Below are 23,402 nucleotides of genomic sequence, written 5' to 3'. Positions count from 1 at the left end.
ATTTCAAGCCTTTGTTACTTCGGGCGTGTAAGTTCCACCCGTTGAAAGTAAACTATGAATGTATAATAGTTCACGTAACAGAGAAACTCTTCTTGTCGATAAATAATAATTATGCGACTGAAACGGCTCGATGATCTACGAATACAGATAACTCGATTGTCATTATGTTATTTGTGTAGCGATGACCGGATCTCTTCTATGTTCCACCGGCGAATAATTTATTTACAATTGCAGTACAGAATAAATGGGTAATATGTAGCTAAAATACTCGAAAATTTTCTGAAATATGTAGCCGGTTAGAGATATCATGGAAATTTAGTTATGTATCAAAACACCGGATACACTGTTGAGTAACGTGTTTCAATCGATACACTTACTTACCAACTGTGATCTGCTCGATAAGTGGGCCGGCAAAGTATGTTATAGGTCGGCGTGCTAATCAGTATTATGACAGCTTACCGATAAAAAATTGGTTTAAGTCATGAATCATAGACGCAACAATATCGCGCCTTCTCTGACGCTGCTTTCTCCGGCACTTGTACCAGCACTCGACTGACACCACTCGCAGAAGCTATGCTTACACCTTCATCAGCACTGACTATATGGAATACGCGCAATCGCTATAACCGCTCGCTGAGCTGGGACTTACGACCTTTTATGTGCTGGAGAGATATTTGGCAAATCGGGGATAGGATGTGAGTAAGATGGCCGCCAGGTAGCGATGGGAACGATGCCCTCATGAGCGATATCAGTAATTTCATAGAATGTGTGTATTACGTGAGAACAGATAAGTACTTGTTTCTTGTAGTTTCGACTTACAACATCGTTTAACAGGTCGATAAGCGATAAGCGATAACTTGATATGTTTACTTCTTTTCTTATACACAGTTGATGACCTTTATTTGACGTACGTAAATATTAGTCAAAAACATTTCATTAATAATTACATCAGTATTATTGCTGTTTCTTGTAGACCTACATACATGTACTGTTAATTTTAAACGACACGTTGATTAATGTTTGACCGTATTTTATCTTCTAGGTAGCTGTTTACATATGCAGGCAACAGGTTTCGATGTATCGATCGTTCCTTTCTTACAGGTAAAATTTAAAACCAAACTTATATAGGTATAATTGTTAAGGTTTGAAATTGCAAATACAAGTTGTAAGTTACAATACAACACTTATATATCAAGCGTTAAGTTTACAGTAAATGTATTTTCTTTTTTTATTAACCAACTTCGAAAAGGAGGAGGTTACTCAATTCGATCAGTATGTATTTTTTTTTTTATAAGTGAGAGTGATTACTGGCACTAGAAATTGATTTGAAAAAGATGTTACACAGAAATGCATGATGAAGAAATAGCAACATAATACATGTCCCAATGAACGATAACTTCTCAGACTCCATACTACGTTCTTTTACTTCACTCGTTTACCTATTTTATTAATCTTTTTTTCAAACTTCTTTTAAAATAACTTTGTTTCGACGCAAAGACTCGGAACGATTCGAAGACTCTCGATGACTGATTCTCGAGAGCTCGCTAGAGGTCGATTCAATCGCAAGCGGGGGGGGAAGGGGCCGAAGGAATAGGGGAGAGGGCATAGCATCAATGTGCGCGCGTGCGTGTATACGATAGGGTGAATGTCACTTTGTGGCCACTTGCTTCCTTATCACTCTACAAAGAACGCTCATTATCCTTGGTGATTTTATTATTGGCCGCGTCTCGTGCTGAGTTAACGGCGTAGCGGTATAGTGCGGTGAAATTGGCTCCTACGTTTTCCGACCTGACATGCGGCTCATGATTGCTGATCGCACTTTTGAGGTTAGCTCACGAGCGTGCGGCTTTGCGCCGTGATATTGTCTCGCGAAATCAATCGTTCTCGAATCGCATGTTTTTCACTATACGATTCGGAGCTAATTTTCTTACAATATCCTATACGTCGAATGATTTGTCAAGAACTATAGGATTCGTTTCGAGACGAGAAATGATTCGGGTGTAGCCGTGGAATCAAGCAATTCCGTTTCTTCACCTCGTTTCGCTCCCCACCCGCGGCTAACTTTGATTATCGTTTTATTAATATTTCCATATGGGAGTGAGTCTCATCCTTCTTAACTGCAACTTCATAGATTATTTTCGAACGAGTACGTCCGGTTTAATGCGAACCCTTCCCTGTAGCTAATTTATCTACTGTTTGTAAATGTCTGCTGCTGGAACTTTATGGAAAATAAATAACTATTTGTTTCCATATTTTTTGCTAATTTTATTGTTACTGTTACTGATAGTATTGTTTTATTATCGTTCGTTTATTGCGTACCCTGTATTAGTTGTTCAACGCTGCTTTTAAGGCGGAATTAACGTGGTCTTATTTTGTTAAACGTTATGACTCATTCAAACACAATGTTTCATACACTGCTGTAAACTGATAATTCTGCAAAATTTTATGTAATATAACGGAACGATTGTTCTGTATTATTTTGCGCACAATATTGCACGTAGCTTTCGTAACATAAATCAGCTGTCTCACTCCATTTCTGTTTCTGTTTCCGACATGTCGTTTCAAGTCTTTAACCTCGTGTCATCGTATACTTTTTCTGCATCCGTTGACAGTTTATTTAATAGAATTCGGTGCACCTCGGATATCGGTTTATTCGAAGTAGGTTCAACGTTTTATCGTGGTTTATTTTTCATCGTCTACCCTTTTTATTTTATTTACTTATTCCTGTGCCTTGTTGTTTTCTCGTTGTTTACGTGAATTTATTCACACGCGTCTACTAAATTCTTTGCATTATTTTTATCAAACGAATAAATGAACTTTCTTCAAGGGTCATGAATATTAATAACATTAAAACTTTGAACCCGGCTGCGTAAGCATTTAAAAATAATTCCAGACGTTTTTTGATTGTTTGTGTCGAATTGTTGAGGGTCACGTGACGTTTTCGAAAAGTGGACGTGGCGTTGAAAGTAATCTTTTCGATATTATATCATTTTTATAAACACTTTACGAAAAGGAAGTATCTTTCGCCAAGAAATGGGTTTTAATCTTATTATTTATGAAATGCGAAGAGAAAGTGATACCAATATCTGGCATCCTCTTACGTGTTTCACTTTCTAAATTTTTACAATCATTATTTCTTAATGATACACATTATTCGTGTGCTACTTTATGAGAAATTTAAATGACCGTGATAAAATTCTATTTATCAATCAATCTCATACAGTAGTGACTTCCGGCAATTTAGATACACCTCTAGGAAGCTATTTTTGTGTTTATTTTGAAAACTAATTCTACCATCATCGGAATATTTCCCATAATTATTATAGTCACTTTACGTAACTGTTTTTTCCTGTTACTTTCGCTTTTAATATGCGAAACTGTCGAGGTTGTTTCTTTTTTTTAACCGTTCCTTTTGACCGCCATGTTTGTCCGCCATCTTTTTTTATTTCCCATGATGCTTTCGAACTGTTATTTTCGATCGTTATAATCGATGATTAAGGATTTATTACATCAATTTAGATATTTTCGAAGCAAAAATTGATTAAAAGATCATAAATTAATTCCGGAAATTTGCTTTGCAAGAAATTAGCGGGAAAATATAAAATTCAATTCAGCTGGAAATCAAATTCAAATTTCATTTCTTTTTTTTTTCTTTTAGATTCCAACCGCTATCATGTCACAGTTCCTATCGAGACCATAAATCACAAGTTCCATCTCAAGCTCTTCATGAGGAAAATCAGTAGATAAGATGAAGAAGAGTTCAGCTCAGGAACAAGGGAAATCGGACGAAAAAAAGGAAGGCAAAGACGATGCCAAAATTATTCGGGAAAAGATGAAGAACGTAGATGTGAAGTCTACATCGGCAACTGGTTTGCTGGCTAAAAACGCCGTGTTGTTACCCAGCGGAGTTGCAAGAGTGAAACAATCTCATGGGGCGAATGTAATCGGCGAAGCGGGATCGTCATCCGGTTCAGCTACCGGTGAGTCAATTGCTAAAATTGTCTGTTTAGCTTTTAATCGTTCACAGCTGTTCAAATAAATATTTATGTAACGGAACAGAGAGGCAAAGAACTGGTATTTCTCTATTACCGTTTGGAGTATATAGTTTATGATTTATTTACTGTATTTTTTTTTTTTTATATATAAAATACAATATTTTTCGACCTTGTAAATTAATATTTCACTTTATTCAGGATTTTATATTTTTTATTAAGATTTTCAACGTTACTCGCATATGAGAGTGTTATCTATATAGTTTACAACGCATTACCTAGTATATTTAGTATACTAATAGCCTAAGCCTTAGGATATTTTAATCTTTGCGTTTGCGTGAATAAACAAATATTTACCTACAATTAAAAGCTTCCTCACATCTGAGTCTTTTAATAATACCTCGTAACACAAAGTAACAGACACAAGTTACTAATGGCGCATAATACTTAAAGCGTTAAATAAACCAACTAATCATTCCATTTTAGTGTTAGAACAATCCGAAGAATCCTCTTCAACCTTTCTCCTTGCACTTCATCTTCAAATTCAATTTCATGAGTGGACATCATGAATTGGACTATCTTAACTTCAAGGATCATGCCCGGTTCGCATTATTGGGTCAGGATAGGGCAGGGCAGGGCCGATCGGCAAATACATTTTGTCCCCTGTCCTGTCCCGATATTGAGAATTGGACTTATTCGAGGCTCGTCATTTTCGAGGACAGAAGATCGACACCATAGGATCGGAAAATCCCGTGAAAATGTAGTCGTTCCCGATTCGCATTATTGGGCCAGGATAGGGTAGGGCAGGGCCGATCGGCGTGACCATTCTGTCCCCTGTCCTGTCCCGATAGTGAGAGTCGGTGCTGCAACTGAATTCTTAGCATTCTGACGATTCGACTACAACTCTAGCAATTTATATATCTGAAAGAAGATTAGTTAAGCATTAACACTTTGACCGCTACGTCATCCATGTGAATTTCTGTAGAAATCCATTATCCATATCATTAGAAATTCTTTGATTTATTTACTTAGAAATACTAATCCTTGGAATTATGGAAATTATGGAATCGTTGAAATTCATTATATGTAATGAAATATTGTCAGAATAATAGACAAAACATTACTTCATGGAGTATAATTATTTTAAATAATTGCATTTTGCAAGTATTGACAATGTGTATAAATCGAGACACGAAGTGAAGAGGAATCTGAAATAACTCTGTTCGTGGAATTCAATTCGTCCCAATTCTCTTCTATCACTCACGATTCATCGATTCACGATGGAAACAGGAATCCAAAGATAACTGAGAGTTCTTTGAATAAAATTAAGTTTGTTCTTTTCACCGGTGTTTCTGTAAACAGACGTGATCTTGGAATAACAAAGCTCTTCGACAGTATCGAAGATGTTTCGAAACCTTCCACCTGCAAATATAGAGGAATGTTAATACTATAGATTTATTCGAGAGATACCAACTTTGTATTTCATTCTGCGATTTATCTGAGAAGGCCACATTTACTGTTACTATAATAGATTTACTCTTATTATTGCTACATTAAAATCTATATTAAATTAAAAAAATAAAAATGAGATTTACTTATCAGAAGAATTGATAAGGCAAAAAACTCATACTGTCAGAAGGCCTCATCAGATAACTTATATTATTGCATTCACTCTTATGATTAATATAATTAAATCTAATTGTAAATTAAATTAGAAAATGAACATCAGATTGTCCTTCACAGTTTGCTGTTAACAAAACGCAAAAACCGTGTTTTGCAAGAAGGTAATAGAATCCGTATATGTAGCCTCGAGTATCAATAATGTTGATTTTTTTGAATTATGAATAAATCAACATATTATTTTACAAAACGCGTTACACAGTTGACGTTTGAATTTCGCAAACATTAAACCAGTTTTTATGATTAGAAAATAGTTTTTATCTTATGTAATTCTTCTATTTCTGAAAAATTACTGTTTATACTTAATATCTGATATTCAGTTCAAGAATTTGATATGATAAAGGATGACATCAGTTCAAATTTACATAGAAATATTCATTTTTAAAAATTTATAAAGAGTTCATTTAAATTGGTTTGACTCAATGAAATTTCTCAATTTAATTAAAACCAGTACGAGCGTCTGTTATAATCATTAAATTGCGTAATTTCATTGAAGGTTTCCGCTGGTGGATCAGTTTTTTCAATGGAAATATTCCAATTACTGCTTCCTTCAATCGAATCTTGTTCGGAAACCGGACGTCAACTGATCATTTCCTTTGGCAAATCCACTTTTAAAATCGTCGCTCGCATATCGAATAAAGATAAAAATTCTTGATCTTTCCGCGATAATAAAAATGCCTCATAAATTAATTACTACTACTACTTTTATTAGAAAATTTTTTTTATTAGAAAAGATGACAATTTACGGGTACCTGAGACCCTTTTCCAATCATCTAATTATATCAAACCTAGGAGGGTGAATTTTAATATAACGTTATATTTCATATTATTTTTATTTTCTAAATTTTACATTGTTCCTTTAAAAATTATATATCTAAATTTAGATTAATTAATTTTAAATGTTTTGTAAGTTTGGATCTCGATTGACCCAGACTCCGCTGTTCAAGACTTAAGATCGATCCAAGAATTGGAATTGAAATTCCATTAAATGCCTTCAATATTTAATATCTGACCGAATTAGCGAAGGAGACCCCGTCGATCTTAACGTAGAACCACGCGCTCGTGAGATCCTGCGTGTTAGGCATGCCGTAGCAACTATATTGATTTACCTGTCCGAGGGCTATATCGGTCCGCGTGTTTCGGTGCAGTACCTTCCAGTCCACCAACGCCGGATCAACGTTTCATCCTGTTGTTTATCGCGCGATCACGTTTCCATCTTCTTCAAAACATTATCACACTTCGTCTCGATCTGATCACCTTCGTTGTTGATCAACAATCTGGAGCAACCAGAGTCGTCCAAAATGATTGTCAAACGTGCACGTATCTAGTTGATAGATTAATACATCGTCTTTCCTAAATAACAATTTGTATATTCAAAATTGTTATCAAAGACAAAATTTAGTGATCAGTTAAATTAAGACACATGGAGAATAGCATTAAGTTATAATGAAGTGACATTTGTTTAGTATTCAGATTTGTTTAAGTTATTGCGTTGTTTGGAATAGTAGTTTGGAATAACAGATACATTCTGTGCTTCATATTTAATTTATTGTTTTTTGAAATTGTTATGTAAGACAGGATTTTAGTGATATTAGAAATTCAAAGTTATAATTCAGTGAACTTTGTTTGAGGATCAAGAACTATATGTGTAGGAAGGTATATACATAGAATGATACATCAGATCTTCAGAATAATAGTTACTTTATGTACTTCATGTTCCATTTGTACTTTGAAATAGTGTTTGATTAAGTTAAGATAATTGAGTGAAGAGGAGCAATTTAGTTTATGTGTTGTTTAGAATGATTTCAAGGATAGATAAATCCTATATATGAAGATTTTCCATATCAACATAGTCTTGTATAGGTATGTTTATAATTATATCAGGTTCCCGCCATTTTTGTCACTTTCATATTCGACACGAAGAATCTATATTTCTCTATAGATATTACCTTTTTATCTTCAAATTTTCAACTTTTCCAAAAGAATAAATCTACCATTTATTAGGATTATTTTTCAAAATGGTAACTTTACCATTTCCTCGTTGGATAAAAAGGTTTCGTTGTTGATTTTGTTCAAAGAATACTATGGAAGTTGATTTCTTTTGAAATTTACCGTTTCTATGCAGGAGGATGGTTAAAAGTCTGGGGAAGGTGACGTTTCGATGAGAAAATGCCACGATGCTGCGGCGCGTCTTTGGTTTCCGTCATGGACGGCGACGGGTCTCCGCCGAGTCTCGGTTTGCAGATTCAGGACGGTCAGTAATTAACGATAATTGCTCATTAATTTTACTCGTGGCCCGTTTCTGCGAACATTAGCCCCGTTCGTCGCTTGTTGAACGATTCTTCATCTTTCCACCGTGAATTCATGAATGGCATCATGCGGAAGTGGATAGAAATTGAATTAATTTTCCTCTGCTTTTATCGTCGATCAACAGGCGCACATGTTTTCATCTATTTAACGATAATTTGCTATCTTATTGACCTTTCTACTAGACATAGTCGTATCTATTATGGTGGACGATGATACAGGTCATACTAATTTGCTATTAAAATTACTTACTTTAGTTTTATATGTGCAACATTATTTCTCTAATCTTAGTGATATCTGTTATTTTATGAGATTATCAATCGTTTCAGATAAAATTTTATTTTTTGATATACATAGATAAGTAAAATGTCCTAATTAAATATGTGAGATTTTTATCTAAAGTTTGTTTTTTTGATTATCAGTTTGATTGCTATAGAATTGCTATAGAACTGACTGGGAAATATTAACCCTTGAACAGCTAAGCCTGGGTCGATCGTGACCTAAACTTACAAAATCTATACAAGAATATTAATCTAAAGTTAAATATATCATTTTTAAACGAAACGATTTTATGTATTGAAAGAATAATTTTTAAAGGAACAGTTAAAATTTAGAAAATGAAAATAATATGAAATACAGAATTATATTAACATTGGGACTCTCTCCATGGTCCGTCGTCCGAGGGTTAATATCCTTAGAAATCTATATTATTGTATGCCATGCAAATTCTTAATGGTAAAATGATGCTTTTTTGCTTTCTAGAATTGAAGTAAGAATTTAGAGCTAAGGAAAATAAGTTGTCAGATAAGAATAGATGATTTGTGATTTCTGTTCGTTATTCTGGGAACGTCTCTGTTTTCTGTACTACGTGAAAGCGTTCAGAAAGTTACCAATTCTATTTCTGCAAAGTTTACCATCAAAATATAAACTTTCTACATATTTATAAAAACTACAAAAAGATGTATTATTTCATCTTCTGATTTATTTGAATACCAACACGAGTCATCGTTCATAATTTACGTAAATTTTAATCGTGATGATCTACAACTTTGACACGCCTTCATGGATCATACATAATCAAATAAATTTCTGATTGTTCACAGGAAATCCCCGAAATAAAACAGCTTTAGCACCTGGTCATAGTTTGATGGATTGGATTCGATTAGGTAATTCGGGGGTCGATTTAACCGGCGTTGGTGGAGTTCCACGTGTTGTAACATTGTCTGAATTAGCAAATCATAATAAACAAAATGATGCTTGGATTGCTATTAGAGGTATGGTTTTTATATTAAATATTTCATTTCATTTTATATATAAATACAAATACACTTTTTTCTAATAAACTTTTGCTATTTCTATTTCTGTTTCTATTTCTATATCTAATACATTTTTTATTTTCTCTATATTGTGTATTTTCTATAATATTTTTAATCTATAAATTTTCTACTTTCATTTCTAATATATTTTCTATTTCTATTTCTAATAAATCGTTTATTCTCTATAAAATTCCTAATACATTTTTTATATAAAAATTGAGGTAAAATATTACTGAAAATCAACAATCTTTAAAATATTTTTTAAATACCCAACATCATCCTTATCCAACAATTTCCTTCAATTCCCATGTTATTTATTAATCTCCCAAGTGTCTAATAAGAAAACCCAGATAATCGATGACACAGTGGATCAGAGACGAAGTTTTCATATATATTGGATAAAAAGCGAGGAGCAGTCACGGGAAGCAAAGATAACATTGGCTACCGTTCGCTTTTAGCTTGATTAAAATTTACTTTCCTCCCTGGGCACATCCAATATTTATTCCAAGCTTGTTACGAACCAGTCAGACGGATATTCCAATGCCACCGTATAAAAAATTCATTCAATGTATTTTTATGATCGCGCGTGACTCGGATCCACGACGATTGTTAACATTACATTGACGTATAAGCGAATAAAAACACACTCTACGATAAAAATCAATGTAATAGTCAAACGTAAGAAAAAAGACCTTTATTTAGTATTCAAGGATCTTTCTTTTTATTGAACTATAATTAGTCCATGTCTAAAGCTACTTATTAATGATTTTTATTTCCTTGTTAGATAAAACATAAATGAAAGAAGAATAATTATATTCATGCTAATTAATTTTTGTATTTTATTTTTATTTATTGTATTTTACACTGGATTAAGATTTCTGGGCCCCATAGCTATCAAATCTTCGGGGGCCACCCTTGGTTAATAAATTTGGTTTAAAAATAAAAATGTATTCTAATTAAAATTAAATAACATCTAATCGTAAAGAGAGAGCAATAGTAACAAAATTTCATTCAATATTTTTTGATATAATAAATAGAAAATTTATAATGCAGCCCCGCTTAGACCTTTCCTCAATTCCCTGTATTTTATTTTTATTTCAATTTTCGAGCGTAGATTATAAAAATTCTAAAATACGTAAAAATCATTAATTAATTAATTGATTTTTATTTTTCATTATAGGTATCGTATTTAATGTGAGTCGTTACATGGATTTCCACCCAGGAGGAATCAGCGAGCTGATGAGAGGCGTCGGTAAAGATGCCACAAAACTATTCGAAAACGTGAGTCCATCAGCTTATCAATCATTGCTCGACATCAACACACCATCAACGATTATTTTTACGTACCCATAGATCGTTCGTTGCAGGTGCACGCTTGGGTCAACTATCAGAGCATCCTTCAGAAGTGTGTAGTTGGAAGATTGAGTCGTAGCGCAGGGAGCAACAACAGCAACAACAATAGCAGTTCATCCTCATCAACAGAGAACGTTGTGTCAAATACGATCAATTGTTCCTTAACTAAGTTGGACCTGATCAAAAGTTGCACGAGTAAGTTTTTAAGATTGATTCTGAGACCTTCCGAAGCCTTTGTAGAAGTCTTTCTTGAGGAGAAATATTTATTGTTCCATTAAGAAGAAAAAGAAAAAAAAAGTGGATGATGAAACGAGATAATTGGAGTATGGGTCATCAGGGGTGTTCTGGTTCAGAGTAAGGTATCTGAATTTTTTGATGAGGGATTTTTTTTGCTTATTTTATCATTTATTTGAATAGGAAAGGACACCGTTAATATATTATAAATTAATTCATATGATGAATTTTCAGCTAGCAATGCTAATCAGGAAAACTTGCCAGAGGATAATCCGTCGAATGTAAAGATGGATTGGAGGCAGACGTCCAATTCGATCACTCTTTTCTATCACACGGTGCGCGACTATCCAGGTGTGTGTTATCAACTGCGAAGGATAAGCGACTCGAAATTGGTTTTCAAATTGTTTTTCGAGAGGGACATCATCACCCACGAACTCGATTTAGCGGCGGATATTGAATGGCCACCGGTGTGCAAGAGGAACCTTGACACAATGGAGGTAACACTACTGTCCTCTTCGATATTCAGATATGATTCAAAGCCAGGTTAAAAGTATTAAAATTTTATACTGTCTTTTATAGGTAGACTTTACTTTTACAAAGAGGAAGAAAGAAATATGGAAAACCTTAGGCAGTCACACCATTTCCAGGGAGACTAATACCAGTAGTCGAATATACAAAGAGTATGAAGTACTTGCGAATATACCTCTCTCTAAGTTAGTTCATTTATTAGTCGTGCGAGCTAAAGACTACCTGGAATTAGTGCCCATTGGTAGACACGTAGAAGCTAAAATGAGCGTGATGGGTAAGCAGTAATCTAATCATTATAATTTCTTAGATTTTTCAACCTGTAAACATTGCAGCTCACTCCATAAGGGTTGATTTATTTTCAATTTTACCTTATGATTTTTAGTTTAGAGTAACTAAACATATACTGTTTTAGGTATGGAAGTATCGCGATCGTACACGCCTGTCCCACCGTGCCTTCATCCGGACGACATGGCGCCGAGTTACAGATCCGATTGTTTGTGTCTGATGATCAAGAAGTACCCGAACGGCGCGCTTAGTCCGTCCATAACCGCCCTTCAAAGTGGCCAGACCTTGATGCTGAGCAATGCTTTAGGTGCCTTCGTAGTAGAATCCTTTGATCGCTACTCGGTGATTCATATGCTTGTCGGTGGCACTGGCTTGACAGCGATGCTTGGCATCGTTCAGCGAGCCTTGGCCAGGCGCATCGTGTTAGTATATTCTCGTTCCTGCATCTTCTCCACTTAGTCTGCTCTAATTTCTCTGAGTTATTTTATGCCAAGTGGGTGAAATTAATTTGGAGACGGTTTCTGGCATGTCCTAGGCAAATTCTTTTTTTGAAACTGCAGTAAGTCTTTGGCATGTTGTGTTACTTTCCTTTGACGCAAATGTTTTTTGTTTTTGAAGACACAAGGGGATGGGGAGTGGACATATGATATTTGGAATTGATTTATTTTATTTATTATGTATTTTAGTGGGTAATTAATAGAATTATCGAGAACAAGAGATTACAATGATATATTATAATTTAACAAGTTTTTTATTTCCTCCAGAAAGACCATAAACCTGCTGAACTTCAACAAAGACGAAGATAATATGTTCTATGTGGTACAACTGAAAAAAGCCAGTGCAGATAAAAAGTATATACCTTGTTTACTTATCAGCATCAATTTTAATATTAACTCTTATTATGAACTTTTTATTATCAGACTGAAAGTCACACATATCCTCTCGCAAGCCGGAAGTACGTGGACAGGAAAACGCGGAACGATATCAGATGATTTATTAAAAGAATTGGTCGGGGAGCATTCCCCTGATGCGTGTGTTTTCACATGTGGTCCTCCGGGATTCATTCATTTTGCCAGAAAGTAATTTCAGTTGCCTTGCAAGTTTAATTTAATTACTTTTTTCTGTAATAATTAATCCATTTCTGTTTTAGGTCGCTTCAGAAGCTGGACTGGAAACCCTATCAGATGCACGATTTCGACGATTAAACAATTAATTCTCTTTTGATACTAAATTCCAGAATATCAATGAAGTCGTGGAAAACTGAAACAAACAATTATATATGGTTCTATCGAAGGTTTATTAATCAGCTTTTTGGATACTTTTACTCCTATTTCCGCCCACAATGTCACATTCAATGGTAAATGATCGAAGAAACATAATTATCTTAATTTTGAACACAGAGATATTTGATTAAAAAAAGGTCTTGTAAATAACTAACAGAATTAAATTCTCGTACTCAAGGTATTTTGTAACATTTTTTAATTCTACAGAATTGTAATTCTATGTGAGCTTTTCAAATTCCTTTGACGCTTCTCAATGAATATGAATTGTCATTTTTAAACGCAATACAGAAGAAAATCTCGTGTAAATTTCTATACGACTTAGTGTCGATAGGTATTACCACTTTGTACCACATCTGCAAGTTTCAAAGAAACAAATAGGAGTAAGGTTGCGAGTACATTGGCTAGTGATAAAGCATTGTCATATCATTGTTTTCTCAGCCATAAAGCAATGAATTTTAAACAAAAGAGAAAGGTAATCAATTTAGAACAACTTTTAGAACAACGTGATCCTCTGCCAATGTAGTCGCAGCCCAAGGATCTTAAAAGAAAGTACTCGGATTCTAAGTATCCAGCTTTCTATGCGAGAACAAATTATTTTTGCAAAAATCGTCTTATAGCACCTGGAGAACTGTGTATTTTTAACGATTTATCAGAGAGTACTTCACCTAAAGACAACAATTCAAACCTTCATATTCTCTGTTATATAAAATGAAACATCAATTTATTTTTTGAACTTTAGTGATTAGAATTCTTAAAAAATATTTTGGCCTTTTCTATTTAAAATGGAAAACGCATGCTAAATCAATATAATGAAAGGTGAAACTTTTTGAAACAATAGCAACAACAGTGTGGCCTAATTAGAAAAGTGTATTAAATTTAACAGGATCAGCCTTTTTACTATTGTAGGGATCATTAAATTCTCGACGTACAGGTAGGAAGTATTAGAGAATCCTTTTAAAGTATTTTTATCAATTAAATATCATTCCATTGATAAGCTGGTGAATGATTGATATAAATGAGATTTGTTTTTTTTTAAATGTATTCTTAAGTGCGGACCACTTCGTGTATTTAAGTATGTACATGTTAAATACGCCTATGTGTATAATTTATATGTGTGTACATAGTTGTTACCAGAAATAAATGAACATTTGATGGCCTTAGATTTTTTCTGTACAACATAATTTGCATTTGGGCGCTATAAGGTGATGCAAGTGTTGAAAACTTTACCGACAGTCCTTAGAAAAATTCCTAGAAACGAGAATATAAACATTTTTGCGAATCATATGTTCAAATAAAGATAAGAGCGCCATTCTTTGGGTCAGATAAAGCAAAACAAGCACTCGCTACGATTTCGTTGATTTTTCACTGACGAAAGACGTCAAAAAGGTAAAACCGACCACAAATTTAGTTCCTCGTTTTTTCTGTAGGGCGCAGTTCATTCGTTTAGTATTCTCGATGGCGCAATCATTCGACGTTTGCATCGCCTTAAATAATATTAAAATATTATATTGAATTGTGTATTAGGTATCAAAAATGCAAGAAACAGAAGACAAAGTTGAAGAGAAGACCGGAGCCATGACTTCTGACATCATTTCCATATTGTCTTCAGAAATGCGTAAGCTGAAAATTTATACCCTATTTTGTCGATACAAATACGAATTAAAATAACATATTTCTCATTTATTCTGCTTTTATGGTGATAATTTATTAAATACCATTAATATCTTATGTATTTTTCTATCTTTTTTATTATTTCGGTGCTTTAAAGTGAAAAAAGTAATCTTGATCATATTTCAATATGGCGTTGATAATTTTCAACGGATCTTTCCATGCTTTTAATGTTAAAGTTTCAAAGCAATTCGAAGTTTCTACCAATGCCTGTGATTGGTCATCCATTATGGCGTCCTTCTATTTGGACCAATCAGATTCATCGTTAAAGGGTGCGTTGCGCGGAGTGTGGTGGAGTGCAACAGTCCTCTTCGAAGCTTCGTCTGTTTGGCACGTGTCTGCAACAGGTAAGATTAAATTATCTTCAAATATTAAATTAAATTGCCGATCGGGTGTTAACAGTACAAAAAACAGAAAGAAACATCGAAGAGAAGCCTGAATTCTTGATCTTTAACATTAATTCGGCGTTTTCTTCAAAAATACGTGAGTTGAAAATTTTTGCTCTCGCTGCGAATGCACAATAAGAGTAGAACAGCAGAATCTGAATTATTTTCTCTTTTATATCGTTAAGATCTTAAACATTATTGAATATTTTTAGTACTGTTTTACACAATTTGCTGTTTTTAATTTAATAACGTTCTTTCTTGAGCATCGTAATATTATTCCTGTTTAGACCTGTTCGTGTACTTGCTTAGGTATCGGCCGGTAACGGAATATACCGAAGAATGCCGAAGCGGTACCGACCGGTTTTCGTCGGGAAGGAAGGTCTCGCCATTTCTCTCGCGAACGTCGAAGTGACAAGACGCGTTGAGAGCATCCTTTCGCATAAGTAATAGGTACACATTGTATCTATTAAAATATTTTGCATCAATTATAGTTCGATCGTTTATTAATAATAACTTTATCATTGTTGATTAAATTTTATTTACATAAATTTGTATTTCTTATTTGTTACAGATATTTTCTTGATACTGAAAAGATGTCATGCGATACGATGCCATGATACTTGATATTGGTAATATTTTATAAAATTCAAATTTATCTATAATTTTATAAAAATAAAGGTTGATAATTTTCATAATTAACCATAATTCTTTTTTGTTCTGTTACAGATGAATTTCTGAATTTTGCCGAGTTCCTGAACACCCTGATGACTGGGCCGATGATTTCCTTCACGACTTCCGTCTTCTCCTATAAGGCAACCTCCTACCTAGTTGTGCAGCCTCCTATCTGGTTGTTGGGCATCCTTCTACTTGACTGTCGGAAGAAGAGTATATCTGCGAACGGTGAGTCGCATGTTTTATGGTTCCTCCGGTGCCCAATCATGTCGTAGGACGAATGGTCCGAATCGACACGGGTTACTGGTTGTATATGTGGTTGGCGAGTATAGTGACCATGGGTATGATCATACCCATGAGTAATAACATTTTTGTTGTGTTTCATTTCATTTAGTTTAGGCTAGGTCTTCTTGTACTTCGCGTTTAAATATTATTTCTATTCCACATATTCCAATAGATATTTATGAAATATATGAATGTTCATGATACGATTTTATAATAAAACGTGGAATATGAAATATTGTAATACAGAAACAATTTTATTTAGTTATTGTAAATATTAAAATCTATATAATATTGGTAATACAATATGTATACTGTATATATATACTAATTATGCTGTAAAGTTTAATTCATTCTATAGCGAAGTTTAACGTATTTACACGTTCATGTAAAATTGAACAATTTATGTGCAAGAAGACAATTCGTGACGGGTAGATTTCCAACTCAGAGTATTCTTGAAAACTTACTTTGAGGAGGGAGTCGCCCGAGGATGTTTTAATTCTTTATTAATTTTCACAATAAATTCTTCTTGATTAGAGTTTTGCCTTTATTAAATTAGTGTTGCGAAAAATTTCTAGCGCGAGAGTAACTATGACGCTGCTCACTCTAGTATTCGGTGGGAATCCTTTAGTTTTTAATCTCAATCCTGTGTATTATTTAATTAATCAAATTAGTTACAAGGATTCCGCGGCATAAGACCGTGAACACCATCTCTGGGAGATATACCCATGCATTACTAGGCCTTTGCAGGCGCAGCTTTAGAATACGGAACATATGAAAATATGTTACCATATTCTAAACTGTAGTCCTTTTGTCTATACTATGGGCGTCCGCAAATCTGACACCGTTGGATGCAACGTGTTGGACGGGCGGGTAGCGCTCTTAGCGAAGGGGTGCACTCTGTCCTGGCGTTACGACGTCCAGGCGGGGTGGGTGGTATGTAGCGTCGGGCACAAGTCCAGGGGGCCCGAAAACCTCCGTTGCCAGCTGATATTAGTAGTGCAGCATTTTTACGTCATAATTGCTCAATATTGCTTTCAGTATTCGCTCTTAAAGCTTTATATTTACAAAGTCGAGTCACTTTTATTAAAATGGTAAAATATTAGCCGGTTAGATGTTTATGTATTAATCATGTTTCTAGATCAGGATTTTCAGGTTTAACTCCTTCCGTGTTTGTTGCCAAAGCCCATTCACGTGCCCAGGTGCTACTTGGATGGGTAGAGGCAATGGGCACGATGACCTAGTTCATAAGAATAATAATTAATAAGCGGCTGGCATTGTGTTAGTATATCATGCACGACGTAATCTCCATATATGGTGTGTGTGTTTTTAGGCTGTGGGATTGCGTCGGTTTAATAACTTTTTCATTTAACTTTTATTTTGATATAATATTTTATTGGACAAGATGTACGATGAACGTACAAACTAAATACTATTATTACCATTACTATTACTATTACTAATACTATATTGCCATTACTATTACCATGATTATTACCATTATTATGAAATATTCTATATCAAAGTTGTTAATTAAATTTTTGTATTATTATTATACGCAATGATTGCTAGCCATGCCAGACGATTTCAGTGAAAAATGGTACGTACAGTAGAGTGTGATGTGAGATGAAACTCGGGTGACGGAGGCGTCCCGGGACGTTCTCCCTAGTGTAGGCTCTTGCGCCCGGGTGGAGTGTATGAGAATCGTGGAATGAATTTTTGTGAGAATGTGATTTTGCCTTTTTTAAATATAGGGTTAGGTAGGTAGGTAGTATACCTTCTGGTGTGTGTGTGATAGATTGTAAGTAGGTAGGGCCGGGACAGGTTGTCACAGTCTCTTGATCGGGTAGGCGCGATTTCGCGTGATCAATCTGTACCTGGAATATATTTGAAGAATTGATGATACAATCGACGCGAATGGAGTATGCCTTCGCCTTCGATTCTATCTGTACAATTTTTCAAATTTTTGGCGACTTCAAAAGTCGTCATACGCGATCGCGATGTTAGGCACGAAACGCACAAGTTCTGCTCGAGCACGGCACGTGTGCACGAACAACGACTTATATAAAGTCTTTTTTCGTCCATGTGTTAATTAGAATTTCACGATTTTTCTTTTTTGTTGATTTTTTTTTGCGAATTTGCAAGTCTCGAGCTTTAGATATAAGTTGCAGGTGGGTGGACCGCCCGAAGAAAGAAGAGGCTACATGCCGAAGCGCCCCGACAAACTGTCTTTCAAGAGGGGAACTACTAATGATTTTGCATCCTTTTGTTAAAAAGGATGGGAAATCATTATCGTTACTACTTTGTCACTGTGCTCGCCTGTAGTTGTAGTTTTGTAATTTCAGGACAAGAGGGGGCCCGTGACCCCCATGATTTTGGGCAAATCGTGTTTTCAATTTAGTGTTGCGAATGAATATTGACCACGGTTCAATTTAGTGTTGCGAATGAATATTTATTACGGTTCAATTTAGTGTTACGTATGCATGATTATCGCGATTTTCATTTGTATAATTAATATTGCGTACTTTAAATATCGCTTTTCCTTCTTACATTGCTTTAAGATTTTTTGAGTTTTGCTTTATAATATTGATTGCTTTAAGATAGAGTTTTGCTTTTTAATGTTGCTTTAGTGTCGCGAATAAAAAATTCACGGTTTGAGAATCCCCTTTTTTTGCATTTTAATTGCATGTCTGTTAAAGGTAGCGTTGCGAATGACATTAGCGCGATTGTTTCCCAGTGTTGCGACTTATAAATACACGATTGCTTTGCATTAGTTTATAGAGTTCCCTGCTAATTAGTGTTGCGGTAATGAATATTCGCGTTTTGCATTAGAGTTGCGATATATGATCAAATGCCCAAAAATGATCCAGTGGAGCTGCCGTAGTACAGCCTTGGATTGGCTGTACTCATAGGGTACTAAAGTCGGAAACCCTTTCTTTCAATCCTTTTTACTTTTATTTTGTTAAACATAATTTGATATCTATTAGAACATAATTCTTATAAAATTACGAGTTTGAATAAGGGAAAAAGGTCATTTTAATAAAAAAATGCATATAGTACACATATAAAATTCAGTTCCATTAGTACCACGAGGCCGTTGCTAGATGGCCACAGCGTTTCGTGTCCCACAATTTGCCTTTTTTACCAATTTGTGGAAATAATGCAATTTTGTATTTTATTAGTTATGCTGACCACTATTAGATGGGATTGGTGGCCCATTTTCAAAGTGTGGACTGATATAAAATTAAAACAAAAAAGGTATGTAAATTTTAAGTTAAACCTCTGTGTGCTAAATTTTAAATTATTTTATAATTTCATTTTATTACAATTTATTACAATTTATTTATTACATTGATTACAATTTTATTAATGCTATCTGTGCAGATACATACACTCGCGATCAAATCGGGTTACCACAAGGAAAATGGCAATATAGGGGAAGAAGGAATACTCAAAATCTCAATTTTGATAATGGTAATTATTAAAAGTAATTTAGAATAAAAAATAATACAACTTTCAGTTATAAAATGTTATGAAATTTCATATGTAACTGAAAAGTACGAATAGCAAAGGTAACATTAATTTTCTCGATTAAACATTTACTCGTAAGTGGAAGCGGGCCGCAGGACTATATGTACGGGACCGTTTCCCGAAATCCGCGAACCCCCAAACCCGAGGATGCCTGTACATTTTATCATATTGAAAACCCATCACTTTTCTAGAACTGATTTTATTTTTCTATAAAAAGGCTGACAGATATTAAGACCGGAATTTTTGTCGTTTTCTTCGAGCGTGCAATTAATCGTTCGCAATTGATAACGTCCCGACGAGTGCGGATTTAATTGATGTCCCGTAAATTACGCGAATCCCGGCCGATCTTGATTGTTTCTCGCGACGATTAAAACGTAATGATATTTGCGGTGGGATTAATCGATCACCCGGTTTCGAACAATGTTTCAAACGATCGTTGGAACAGCAGCTATCGAACAATGCATCGCAATGCAGAAAATGGCGGTATTGTTCGAGCTGGGGCCATTCTTCCGCCATGATGAAGATGGAACGAAGTCGTGCGTTTACTGTTCAGCAAGAAATTCCGTTGTTCCGATCGATCGAACACGAACAACAGATTTTCTGATGAAAATTTAATTGAAATTTTGGTAACTACCACAATGCTCTTAGATATGAAATTAACATTGGAGAAGAATGAAAGAATCTACGGGGGTGAGTTGATTAACGGGTCGGTCTTGAAGGAATTAGTGCAATAAATTTTATTTATCGATTATAAAACTGTTCCTATAATTTATAAACCGAAAGGTCACGTTCTAATTTTTTAAAATCATTTTTCACATCATTTTCACTTATCGGATTAACTCAGACTTAAACGAAATTCCTGTTTGACAAGTACCACTCGATTACAGTGAAACTATACGGGAGCATCACATCATTTCGAATTTATAAGTACGCTCTGAACTCGATACGTCGTGTCTAATTACGTGACGTTCCAGAAAAGAATTGCTTAGTAACGATAAAATTGAATCTTCACCTCTTCGAGCGTAAAATAATTCACGTGGGAGTATGCAGATCCTTAAATTCCAAACTACCCCTAATTTTAGTATCAAAAAGTTTCAACATCAATTCAATAAAAGTTAAAGTCATAGTTGAAAGCATGCAAATCGACCATTGTTCTAAAACAACCCCTCGAGCAGAGAATGACCACTGTACGATCTTAAAACCACCCCTAATTTCAGCATCCCTATAAAACTTCTGAATAGCACTAAACTCCAATCAAAGGGCCTCTAAAAAATTTCCAATACTCTTGAACTTCAATAAAACAGCCCATTAACCCCGGGATTCAAAACCATACGGATCAAACTTCGTTTCTAATCCCATTATCGATCACCGAATAACCAATCCACAGTTTCGAAACCGTGATCGGTCGAAGGGCGCAGCCTAGTTCACCCTCTTCATCCCTACTGGTAATCCCGCGTAGCGTTGAATACGGCCTGGGTAAAATAAGAGGGAATCGCGCGTATAGGGTGGGAAGAGACTGAAAGAGAGGGTTAGGTGATGCCGAAGCGTAGTAGTGGTGGGGGAAGGGTTGGATAGAGATGCTGCGAGCAGAGAGAACGGTTTCAGTCGCGCGACGGCTTTCGGTTCGACCAGTCGATCGAGCTCGTCTCTTTAGAAGAGAGCTATTTCGCGTTGTCCGCGATGTTTCCGCCGGAAGTTGCTCGTGATCCACCGTGATCCAGTGATCGTGTGACTCTATAGTGAACCGGTTAGTGATCCTTCTTTTTCTTTTCGCGAACGGTTATAGTTTAACTAACTAATCTCTTATAACCACCTGTGCTTACGTGGTAGAAATAGTTTCGTGTTTATCGAGTTCTGAATTTTTTTTATTTCTATCGAGAAGTGATCCATGAACTCTTCCATGGGGGTGAGAGAAGTTGAATTCTATTCGTGGCTCGGGTCAAGGCTGAGTTGGCGAACTTTCCTGGCAGATTCTTCTTCTTCTCCTGTTTTTGTAAGTGAATGTCGATAGGTTAGGAATTGAAAGATAAATGGGGATGTATTACTCCGGCGAGGTTCTCGGTGAATTCATTTGCGAGCATTAATTGCTCGCGCGATCGAGACACTACTGGTGGAATCATTGAACACGATACCGGGGAATTTCAGAGTTACCCTTTGGCCAAAGACCTGGGTCAAGGCCACGGCAAAGCTTTGTTAAACGTAACGCGAAAGTTGGCTGGCATTGTGTTGAATTGTGGCGAATTTTTCCGTCCAAGAGGGAACGGCTTTTCGCGCTCGGAAGAGTTCATAGAAAACGTCTTCCCTTCCTACATACGCGTCTTCAAGGTCGACGTTCCTTCTTTCTGCCAACTCTTATTCGACCGTGAATTTCGCGTTTCTTTTCGATTGAACGATTGTTTCTTCGGGGTTCAATGATCCGTTTAGATCTCAAATCATTTTATAATATTATAGTATATTTATGTTCGTATTTTTGTAAAATAATTTAGAATTTTTCAAAGTATTCATTTTCTGTTGAATTGAAAATATTTATCAGTACAAATTCTCACCTTAAAAATATTTTTTTTTTCTTAAAATAATTATTAATAATTTTTCTTATTTATATATTGTATAAATATACATATATATCATCTTATGAAATAATTTAAAATTCTTCAAAATTCTTTAAAATCCCCTTTATCTTCTATTCTGAAATTTATCTATTTGATTTTAAGATATTCATCTCACAAATATTAATTTGTTTTTCAAATAATTTTTAAAAATTCTCTTCATTCTTTTCATACATCCTCAAAAATGAGGTTCAGAAGTACAAATCTTTACCTAGAAAATTCTCCAAAGATAGAAAATTGTCTATCCCTCGAGTCTTCCAATTTACTTCCCCCATTTTTCTCAATTTCATTTTCTCAAATCTCTGAACTCGATTTTATTCGATCGTCCAGTTAAACGAAAGAAGAACCTGATTTACAGTATCGAAACGCTTTTGTCCTCGATGTTTGCAAGTGTGTTTAATGTTCGTTGAAAGTGTGGAATGGGAGTGAAATCGATGACAACCGTGTGCCAAATAAAACAGATTGATACCGGTCGTGCAGGAAATCGCGTTACCATTTTTACGTGTATCTAAACGCGACACACTTTAATTCTCGAGCGAAAGGATTAACATAGTGAAAACGAGCAACATTCTTCAACAGGATTCACCTTCAAAGGTTATTGCTTTCTTTAGGCAACCACAAGGTTAGTAAGCGTTAATTAACATAACGCGATAAAAGTGGTGCGGTTAAAACGGTTAGAGGATGCTACAGGTTCAATCTCGACGACGAAATTCAGTTTCACTTGGACTTGTAATGTTGTTTAATCCTTTCGGCTTTGTAATACTAGGTTGATTACAGTCCAAACGTGAACTCGCGTTTGCCTTTAATTGTCATTTACGAAACTGAATATTGTCGTTAAACATACACGTGGATAGAATGTTCTGTTGTTATTTTGTAACGTAACGATTAATAGTTGGAATGAGCAATTTGTGTTAAGCAACTCCGTTGCGCCAATATTGAAAATTGATTGATCGTTCGTGTGATTCCACAACATACAGTTTGTAATGCAATTACACTTCGAGGCAAACCATGCGCGCGAATCCCCCCTCTCACAATCAGCTCAATTTCGAGATCGCCGGCTTTCTAACGTTTTCGGCTTCGACAGTGATTAGCGATCAGTCCGCCTTAGCGGTAAGACGCGTAGCAACCAGTGATTTAATCTTTGTACGACAGGAATCAGATAAATTGTGAATCGTTTAACCATGATCCAGCGATCAGTCTTAAACGCCAGCGGCTCATCCAAACCAAATCCTTCCAATTGTGGAAATCCAACATTCATAGCCAGCAACCCAAACAGCAA

At 35.2% G+C, this 23,402-nt stretch overlaps 2 protein-coding genes across 13 annotated transcripts in view; both read left to right on the top strand.

Annotated features, from left to right (window-relative positions):
• Positions 1-627: 627 nt before the first annotated feature.
• LOC117605321 (cytochrome b5 reductase 4) lies at positions 628-14,152 on the top strand. Of its 8 annotated transcripts, none has more exons than XM_034326518.2 (12): positions 636-766; positions 1,043-1,101; positions 3,659-3,980; positions 9,083-9,253; positions 10,476-10,576; positions 10,663-10,843; positions 11,117-11,379; positions 11,462-11,684; positions 11,823-12,117; positions 12,460-12,546; positions 12,616-12,774; positions 12,846-14,151. In XM_034326518.2, the coding sequence occupies exons 3-12, from the start codon at positions 3,749-3,751 to the stop codon at positions 12,898-12,900; spliced, it is 1,767 nt and encodes a 588-aa protein (XP_034182409.2). In that variant the 5' UTR covers positions 636-766; positions 1,043-1,101; positions 3,659-3,748; the 3' UTR covers positions 12,901-14,151. The 8 variants fall into 8 exon arrangements, with proteins under 8 accessions (XP_034182410.2, XP_034182409.2, XP_034182408.2 ...); XM_034326517.2 differs by lacking the exon at positions 636-766 and adding an exon at positions 771-907; XM_034326519.2 differs by lacking the exon at positions 1,043-1,101 and having other exon boundaries at positions 628-766.
• Positions 14,153-14,303: 151 nt separating this feature from the next.
• The window catches only part of LOC117605192 (monocarboxylate transporter 10), an 80,332-nt gene continuing 71,233 nt past the window's right edge, over positions 14,304-23,402 (top strand). Inside the window, exons 1-7 of one of the 5 annotated variants that reach the window (XM_076688009.1) lie at positions 14,304-14,593; positions 14,826-14,993; positions 15,342-15,482; positions 15,604-15,661; positions 15,759-15,932; positions 19,169-19,244; positions 19,371-19,460. The gene's annotated coding sequence lies outside the window, so the exon portion shown is untranslated. Of the gene's footprint in view, positions 14,594-14,825; positions 14,994-15,341; positions 15,483-15,603; positions 15,662-15,758; positions 19,245-19,370; positions 19,461-21,136; positions 21,511-22,329; positions 22,746-23,402 lie in introns of those variants that run through there. The other 4 variants (XM_076688008.1, XM_034326207.2, XM_034326206.2 and 1 more) reach the window with 4 other exon arrangements.

Source organism: Osmia lignaria, chromosome 3 (genome assembly GCF_051020975.1).
Source record: "Osmia lignaria lignaria isolate PbOS001 chromosome 3, iyOsmLign1, whole genome shotgun sequence".
Classification (NCBI taxonomy): domain Eukaryota; kingdom Metazoa; phylum Arthropoda; class Insecta; order Hymenoptera; family Megachilidae; genus Osmia; species Osmia lignaria.
Note: the sequence above shows the minus strand (reverse complement) of the source record. Positions and strands in the feature narration are given on the sequence as shown.

Excerpts from the sequence above, each read along its gene's own strand:
- LOC117605321 (XM_034326519.2), top strand. The coding sequence starts at position 3,749 with ATGAAGAAGAGTTCAGCTCAGGAACAAGGGAAATCGGACGAAAAAAAG. Across the intron at positions 10,844-11,116 it reads CCTGATCAAAAGTTGCACGA|CTAGCAATGCTAATCAGGAA; the intron begins GTAAGTTTTTAA and ends ATGAATTTTCAG. Across the intron at positions 12,118-12,459 it reads GCCTTGGCCAGGCGCATCGT|AAAGACCATAAACCTGCTGA; the intron begins GTTAGTATATTC and ends TATTTCCTCCAG.